The 8,395-nt window shown below is 42.9% G+C and overlaps 1 protein-coding gene across 1 annotated transcript; it reads right to left on the reverse strand.

Annotated features, from left to right (window-relative positions):
• Positions 1 to 4,110: 4,110 nt before the first annotated feature.
• Positions 4,111 to 7,016, reverse strand: LOC146325663 (ciliary microtubule associated protein 1A-like). The gene is made up of 6 exons (XM_084720065.1): positions 6,899 to 7,016; positions 6,602 to 6,805; positions 6,326 to 6,427; positions 5,403 to 5,524; positions 5,173 to 5,313; positions 4,111 to 4,410 (listed from the first exon to the last, which is right to left on the reverse strand). Exons 1-6 carry the CDS (start codon positions 7,014 to 7,016, stop codon positions 4,318 to 4,320), a joined length of 780 nt encoding a protein of 259 aa, XP_084576191.1. The 3' UTR covers positions 4,111 to 4,317.
• Positions 7,017 to 8,395: the final 1,379 nt, after the last annotated feature.

An 8,395-nucleotide genomic window follows, 5' to 3' on the forward strand; every position in this document is an offset into this window, starting at 1 on the left:
CACAACTTCCTCCATAAACAGATCAGCGCTGTAGTCGTTATCTGAATTTAAGACAGCTTGTACATCTCTGGCCAGGGAAGGTCCTCTTAGAACCACATTCAAAACACTACCGGCTGGGGCACCGTCTAGTGCTTGTTCAACTGCACCAGACAGCCTTTCTCTGATTCTAGTCAGGACCTGCTCAGGATTATCTAAACTAATGTCTCTAAAATAGAGACACTGGCATAGTTCAAAGGCATTAAAGTTACTTATGTCCCTGACTTCTATATCTCTGTTTTCAACATTACTTGTGGAGGGTGAATTAGATTCCACACTTGATTTACCACCACCCACTGCCCAAATCCCAGATCTACCACAGGCCTATCATGTGTAACTGAGGGTGTATCTATTATTATTATTATTATTATTATTATTATTATTATTATTAAGCTGCCTCTCATGTTCAGTATTCAAAGCACTCCCACTGCATGACCCAGGGTTACCCTGGCCACTGTACATGTGTGAAAGGGCTCTGAGCAGACTGGGCGTCTGCTAAACCAGATTCAGTGGCCACATTGCTCTCACACCCAGGCACATTGATCAAAGTAGGGACAGATGGAACGATTGCTAAACCACCACCCCTAGACACAATGGTTACAGTAGGAGTACTCTGAACAGCTGTTAAAACACCCGTGTTATCCTCACACCTTTGCTCATTGCAGAGAGGGTAATAACGATACGAGATAATGACGTTATGTCATGTCATGTATACACATTTTCATGTGCATGCACGTGCAAAGTGTGTACTATATTACAACTGTAGTTGTATATAATAATAATAAACTTTATTTTTATAGCACTTTTCTTAAAATAATTACAAAGTGCTTTACAGAAAATGAAAAATAAGAGCAGCCAAAACAAAGACACAAAGAAAAAGCAAGTAAAACAACACAAAATAAAAGCAAATGCAGGTGAAAATGCATGAGGTAAAAGGAATGACTTTTGGCTGCGTTTGGAGCCATTTTTGGCGACATCAAATTTTGGCTCCAATGACAGTCTATTTTGAAGGAGATGCATTTGGAGCCGTTTTTGGCGACGTTGTTTTTTTTGCTCGGACGACAGCCCCGCGGGTGTCGTTTTTGAAGGAGATGACTTCTGGCTGCATTTGGAGCCGTTTTTGGCAACGTCGAATTTCTGCTCGGACGACAGCCCTGCGGGTGTCCTTTTTCATTGGCATGACTTTTGGCTGTGTTTGGAGACGTTTTTGGCAACGTCAAATTTTGGTTCCAACGACAGCCATGCGGGTGTTGTTTGGAGCCGTTTTTGGCAACGTCAAATTTTTACTCCGACAACAGCCCCGCGGGTGTCGCCTTTGAAGGAGATGACTTTTGGCTGTGTTTGGAGCCATTGTTGGCAACGTCGAATTCGTTTTTGGCGGCGTCAAATTTTTACTCCGACAATAGCCCCACGGGTGTCCTTTTTCATTGGCATGACTTTTGGCTGTGTTTGGAGCCGTTTTTGGTGACGTGGAATTTTGGCTCCGACGACAGTCCCGCGGGTGTTGATTTTGAAGGAGATGACTTCTGGCTGCGTTTGGAGCCATTTTTGGCGACATCAAATTTTGGTTCCGATGACAGTCCGCTGGGTGTCGATTTTGAAGGAGATGCATTTGGAGCCATTTTTGGCGACGTCGAATTTCTGCTCGGACGACAGCCCCGCGGGTGTCCTTTTTCATTGTCATGACTTTTGGCTGTGTTTGGAGACGTTTTTGGCAACGTCAAATTTTGGTTCCAACGACAGCCATGTGGGTGTCATTTGGAGCTGTTGTTGGCGACGTCGAACTTTGGCTCCGACGACAGTCCGCCGGGTGTCGTTTTTCATCTGCATGACTTTTGGCTGCGTTTGGAGCCGTTTTTGGTGACGTGGAATTTTGGCTCCGACGACAGTCCCACGGGTGTCGTTTTTGAAGGAGATGACTTCTGGCTGCGTTTGGAGCCATTGTTGGTGACATGGAATTTTGGTTCCAATGACAATCCGCCGGGTGTTGTTTTTCATCTGCATGACTTTTGGCTGTGTTTGGAGCCGTTTTTGGTGACATCAAAAATTTTGGCTCCAACGACAGACCTGCAGGTGTCCTTTTTGACCACGTTGGTTTTGAGCAACGATTTAAAAGAAGCCAATGAATTAGCCTGACTAATTTCAATCAGGAGACTGTTCCAAAGCCTAGGGGCTCTGACAGCGTATGGTCACCTTTAGACATGACCCAGGATTTGGGGACAACCAGGAGAGCTCCATCCATAGATCTCAGTGCCCACTGTGGCATGTAAGTGATCAAAAGGTCCTGCAACTAATTTGGAGCAAGGCCGTTCAATGCTTTAAAAGTTAAAAGAAGTCACCTGGACATGAGGCGGGACACAGTCCAACTGCTGGAGTATTAAGAACTATATGGAATATGTTGTGCGTTTAAAATGTGAGCACCAAGCCTGCTAGGATGGATGCAGTCCTTTAAATAAAATGACTGACGGTTCCAGAAGAGGTTAAAATTGTCAATAAAAACCATGTTGTGCACTGTGCAAGCAGACTAGAGCCATGTGTGAAGACTAAGAATCCGGCTAAAACGACCGACACTTCGGCCAAGTGGAGGTATGGGGCTGGAGACAAAAACACACTTTCCATAGCCATTCAGCAAGCTTGCTAAAATCCTGTTTTAATATTTCAGAGGTCTGGCTGGAGACGTCGTTGCAGCCGACATGGATGATTGCATTCTCAGCATCAGTGTGCTTTGCTAAGAGGCTGGGAATCTCGCCCATGATGTCCGCTACCTTAGCACTTGGGAAACAGTATGTCTCTGCTGACCTTCTCCTGATGTGCCTTATTACTGAATCACTGATAACCAGCATGTTGGGTGAAGCAGCCAGCGGAGATGAAGATTTCACCCTCGATGAGGTAACATAGGACAGGGGCTGGAGAGAGGAGTCGGCGGAGTAACGGCCCTGTGGAGCTGGAGTGAACTTCAGCATTGAATGGCGGGGCATGGGGTGAGAGGTTCGCCCAGGTATATTCACTGAGAGAGATGGAGATCCACTGGGCCTGGATGATATGACGAGAGATGGAGGAGGCTGCCGGTTCCCAGGTAGTGGGGGGAAAGTCATGCAGGTTGAGAATATCATATTGTTTCTCCAGCTGGATGCCATTGGCTGCAGGAGTGCGAGAGGAGAGCCTCCCCTTTTTGTGCTTGCCAACAGCAACACAGGGCTCCGGGTGTGATGGAGTTGTACTGACTGGGCTTTGCCCTGAGCCGGAGCCAGGGATCCTCTGGAAAGGCCACTGGAGCCAAATCAGAAGCAGCGCCCAGAGCACCAGCAACAGCAGGAAGAGTGGAGTCAGTGGCCGGAGTAGTAGCAGTATCAGCCGGTAGAGAGAAACCAGTGGGCGGAGTGGAGCCAGCGGCCGGAGTGAAGCCAACGGGCAGAGTAGCAGCAGTATCACCCAGTGGAGTGAAGCCAGCGGCTGGATCACCAGCAGGAGCAGCCAGCAGAGTGAAGCTGGCGGTTGGAGTGGAGCCAGCGGCCAGAGCAGCAGCAGATGGTGCAGTGAAGCCAGTGGGCAGACCAGTGGCAGCGGGCAGAGTGGAGTCAGGGGGCTAAAAGGGCCCTGCGGGCGGAGCAGCGAGGGCATCAGACAAATACGGAGCAGTAGCCTCCAGTTCTTTACTGTTGACAGAGCCTTGTGCAGGGCTGAAGAGGATAGTATCCAAGTGTCTCTTAGCTTCCTGCATTTTGTACAGTGTGGATATCCTCTGCTCCAACTCAATGATCTTTTTGCCGAGGTAGACACAGCTCTTGCAGCTAGAAGGCAAGGTAAGTGGGGCCATAGCCACTTTAGCGTGTGTGCTCAGCTTGTTTCTCTGATAGCTTAAGATCAGGGTCCCTGATTGCTAAAATCCTTACTCCAGTTAAAATATATACTTAAAAACGTTCAAGATCTTGAAAGTATAACGCCAAATATGGCTAAAACTAGATAAAAAAGGCAGTTTATGCCAGAGCTATTTAGCAGAGAGACAAAACGCTGACAAAATGCAGATGAGTAATCTTTAGTAGCAATAACAACAAGTAATTCTACAAAATCATTTTCTAACCCATTGAGAAAAGTAAAAATGGTCTTAAACAGGCTGTCAGACATGACCAACTGGTTAAACTTTTTTAATTCAGTGAAATTTTCTTCAAATACTGATAGTGGTCATAACCTGGACAAAGTGACAGATATCAACATAACAGAGTACAACTGTAGCAATAAAATATAACTCTCAATAATCATGAGCAGTTTGCTTTTTATGCTTTATTCAGTAATATATGGAATGAAAGGAGCCATGTACTCTGAGTGACGTATTCCAAAGGAGAAGCTGGGAGCCTGTGCTCTTGAGAAAGTCACCTAGGAAGAGAGAAATGTCAGTGATTCAACAAAATGCAAAATATCTGGGGGCCTTTGTTATGATCAAATAAGGCAGCGATTCCCAACCTTCGTATCAGTGAAAAGCATTTCCATTCTTAGAACCTTTAGTTTTGGTAAATGACAAGTTTAAAGAGACAGTTCACCCTAAAATCAAAACTGTAGTGTTGTTTACGCATCCAGATTTTTTTGGTGAGCTGCAGAATTTAGGAGATATCAGCCACAGAAATGTCTGCCTTCCCTCCAATATAATGGGACTGAATGGGACTTGGCTTGAAAATTTGGCTTTTCATAATGGTAAGAAAAAAGTGATTCCAGTAGATTGTACAGCAGACAGAAAGTAGTTCCTACATGAAACTGCTCACAACAAGGTCTGTGGATTATCTTGAGTAACAAGCCGAAAGACAGCAAACATCTCTACAGCCGGTATCTCCAAATTCCTTGCACAACAGGCCTGACGAAAAATGTGTGTTTTTGATTTTGGGGTGAACTGTCCCTTTAACCTTTTTGGTTTCACAGCCCAGCAGAATAGACTTACACACACCCACAGAGCTAACAAAAATGTATAGTTTTGTATACTTTTATATAAATTGTCATTTCAGTTAACATGTTGAAAAGTAATTTTGACAAATGTTCAGAGCAGACAAAGCTTTGGGGACCCTCTTGGATTTTTGGCGCACCCCTCAGGGGGGCATGAACCCCAGGTTGGGAACCTATTATATGAGGTATAGTAAGGTTTCTCACCTTTTCAGGACTGTGTGCACCAGGTCCTGGTTTCTTTGTTCTTTCACCAGGGGTGAAGTTGCGGCCTGTCATACTGAACTGGGGAGGTTTTTGTCTGTAAATGCTGGGGTCCACAACTTTGTAGGCAGCGGGGCCAGGAGACTGGAGGGGGAGAGAAAGTACAGAGTAAAGAGTAAATCAGAGATTCTTTTTTTTTTGGTAATTGTTTTTACGATTTTATGTGTATGTACCTTCTTCAGATCCTCAGCGAAACCTCCAGTTTTGCTGCGTCCAACGAGTGAGTAGGCGGGAACCCCAGCTGTGACCACAGTTTTGGACCCCAGCACAGGGGGCAGAGAGTAGGCTGCTGGACCTGTAGGAGTGGCAGAGGAAGTTAGCATTACTTGTCCCATGAAATTTTGTAATTCCAACCTGTCTTTTCCTAAAAGTGTCTGTATTTTCATTTAAAATGTTCTTTATATAAATCACACAAAAGGCAATGAAAATGTGATGATATTTATCTATTTCAGCCATAAGCGGTCATACTGACCACATGGAAATTGCCACTGTTATATTGTTACTTTCTGCACTTGTGGAGATGCATCTGGTTGCTTAGCAACTATTATTGTCTCTATCAATGAAACCTAACAAGTTTCCAATTTCCTGACTTTAAAATACAAATAACTGATTAATTAGACAGAATTAAAAATAAAGTAGGGGAGACCAGGGATGGTTGTAACACTCTTTGTCTTAGCACCTATAACCCACTGAATTTTTGTGTTAAAGCGCTCAAATTTTTAAAGATTTTTTGTTAAGGTTGTAATGGCATTTTAAAATCTTAAAATAACTGTTTCTCAAGTAATTCTAGATTAATCTAAAATTTGAGTCAGATCTCTGATGGTTATTGTCTGAAATATGCAATCATTACAGTTTACTACAGGCAAATGCATGCATATTGATAAACAAGTGAAAAAATAACATATAAATATATTTTTTGACATTTACATTTTGGTGTTTAATTTTTAAAAGATAACAGAATAAATACATTAATCTCTTAGTTTGGTATAATAAAATAAATTTAACAAAGATTAAAATTAATAGTATATGGCCATTCTAGTAGTTGTAGAATTCTGGCACCTCTAGTGTTAAAGTGACATGAAATGCAATATATCACCTGGTGTTTGGCTACTGCTGAATTCTTTGCTCCTCCCAGATAAAGAAAAAGCAGGAGCAGAGCGGTGGACCACTTTCCCTGATTTCTCTGGGCTGTATTTGCCTGAAACACCAAAGAAAGTTGTGTAAAAATACTGCTGAAAGGTGAACACTGGTGACAGTGGTCTGGCTCATGACAACAGTGGAATATTGTCAGCTTTCAGAGGGTGAGTCAGCAGTATGTCATTTTCATTTGGTTCTACAAATGTTTTAATGGGGGGGGGGGGGGGTCTCTGACCTGGCCCAGGGGTCTGGAACGGCACAAGCTCTTTTGGGCGGCTGTAGAGCGAGAATGCAGGAGCGCCGTCCTGACCGACTTTGGTGACGTTGGAGGGGATGAGGTATTTTGGCCCAGGGGAGCAGTCAGAATTGGCCAGACCACGACATGTCCCAAAGCTGAACATTGGTGCTGTGTATTTTGTCGGGTCATGTTTAGAATTACCTTTATGGAGGAAACAAAGAGACAACGTCAATCATAGTTATGATAATAAATAACGGTGTTGAAATAAAGGCTTATTGGCCATTTTGGCTGTACCTGTGAGTCCAGGCAGGGCATACTTTGGCCCCGGGCTACCATAGAGAGCAGCTATGGGCCCTTTTGGCCTGTGGGGCCTCCAGGTCCCAACCCAGGGCTCAGATTTTGGGGTTGGCATTACTGTGAGAGACAGAGAGTGATGGATTATGACTATAAACAAATCGATAAATTGGCTTTTTATTATGAATAAAACCAGCAGTACCAGAAGTGCTTCTGGGGCCGGTTGCACTAACAGGACTTAGGCCTGGCCTGGGTTAAACCAACTGGTCTTTACTAAACCAAAGCTATTTTAGACTGGTTTGTAGTGTTAGAATTGTCTTAATTTGGCTCATAGATCCGTCTATTACAAGTTAGACCATTTCACAAACATGAAGACCAACTAACCGTAAGCCAAAAAGAATTAGACACCTTACCCCTGACTGACTCAGGCTTAAGACCCATGTTACCATGGTAACAATCAGTGCCACCAACTGATCAGAAGCACCCAACAAAAAAAAGAGGAAAACAAAATTTGTGATTTGCTATGAAGAAAGTAATGATTTCTTTGCATTTTGTGACACATTTTTATATATTTTTTGAACATCTTTGATGCTCCTTTCAGCAGCAGGATTAACACGGTTTACTATCACTGTCAAAAAGGTCTTAAGTTACCCAGAATCCATTGTGTCATCATCCTACTTAAGATCGTCAAGAACTAATACAGATACACAGCCTGTAGTCAAAAGAATAACTTCTACTCTCAACCATGAACGCTCAAAGAGATGAGTTGTTCATCAGAACTGTGTGGAAAATTAAAGTGATACAGGTGGGAAATGAATATATTCACTCAGACAGAACATCAGACATAAGAATTAAATATTTGCAAATTTTACAAGAATGCCCAAACAATTAAGATTTTGTCACAGTAAGCTTATTAAGACAAAGTTTCTCCTGACCCAGCAACTCTTAGAAATGATTTTTAATGCAGTCCGGGGATACTGCAGTTAGTTCATTGATGAAATTAGTTGAAACAGTGATCTAGCTGAATGACATATTCATATTTTATTTAAATAAAAACAAGTAAATAATTTTAGCAATATATATCTACCACTCTCTGTCTCTGTGGCTGGTAATTTCCTTCACGTGTCACACTTATGAAAGGGAGCACTTGCCATGTTAATGAGTTAAATAAAGCAGCAGGCCACTGAATCATAAATCAACTTACTGGCAGCAAATTCTGTAACTTACACCCGGCTTATACATTGGTGAAAATGAACTAACGTTATACTGCAGAGGTCATGACCACGTATTTAAATGATCTAATGAAATACATTTAGTCCACTAACTACAGGCTAGAACAGAGGCCACTTTGCCTGACCTTGGTGGGTAAAGTGAAACCAATTTTATACCAAAGCCTGTAGCAGTGCAGACAAACTTAAATCAGTGACTCTTTCAGTCTAGTGCGATAATAAGTTCAGTTTCTCTCTTAAAATAAATAGCTAAATGATTTTACCTCTG

The sequence above is a fragment of the Lutjanus erythropterus genome, chromosome 6 (assembly GCF_056507025.1).
Source record: "Lutjanus erythropterus isolate fLutEry1 chromosome 6, fLutEry1.hap2, whole genome shotgun sequence".
NCBI classification, from domain to species: Eukaryota; Metazoa; Chordata; class Actinopteri; order Lutjaniformes; family Lutjanidae; genus Lutjanus; species Lutjanus erythropterus.

Coding starts and splice junctions, on each gene's coding strand:
- LOC146325663 (XM_084720065.1), bottom strand. CDS start 7,016: ATGCCAACCCCAAAATCTGAGCCCTGGGTTGGGACCTGGAGGCCCCAC. Junction 6,806..6,898: donor TGCCCTGCCTGGACTCACAG/GTACAGCCAAAA, acceptor TCCTCCATAAAG/GTAATTCTAAACATGACCCG. Junction 4,411..5,172: donor GTGCACACAGTCCTGAAAAG/GTGAGAAACCTT, acceptor CTCTCTTCCTAG/GTGACTTTCTCAAGAGCACA.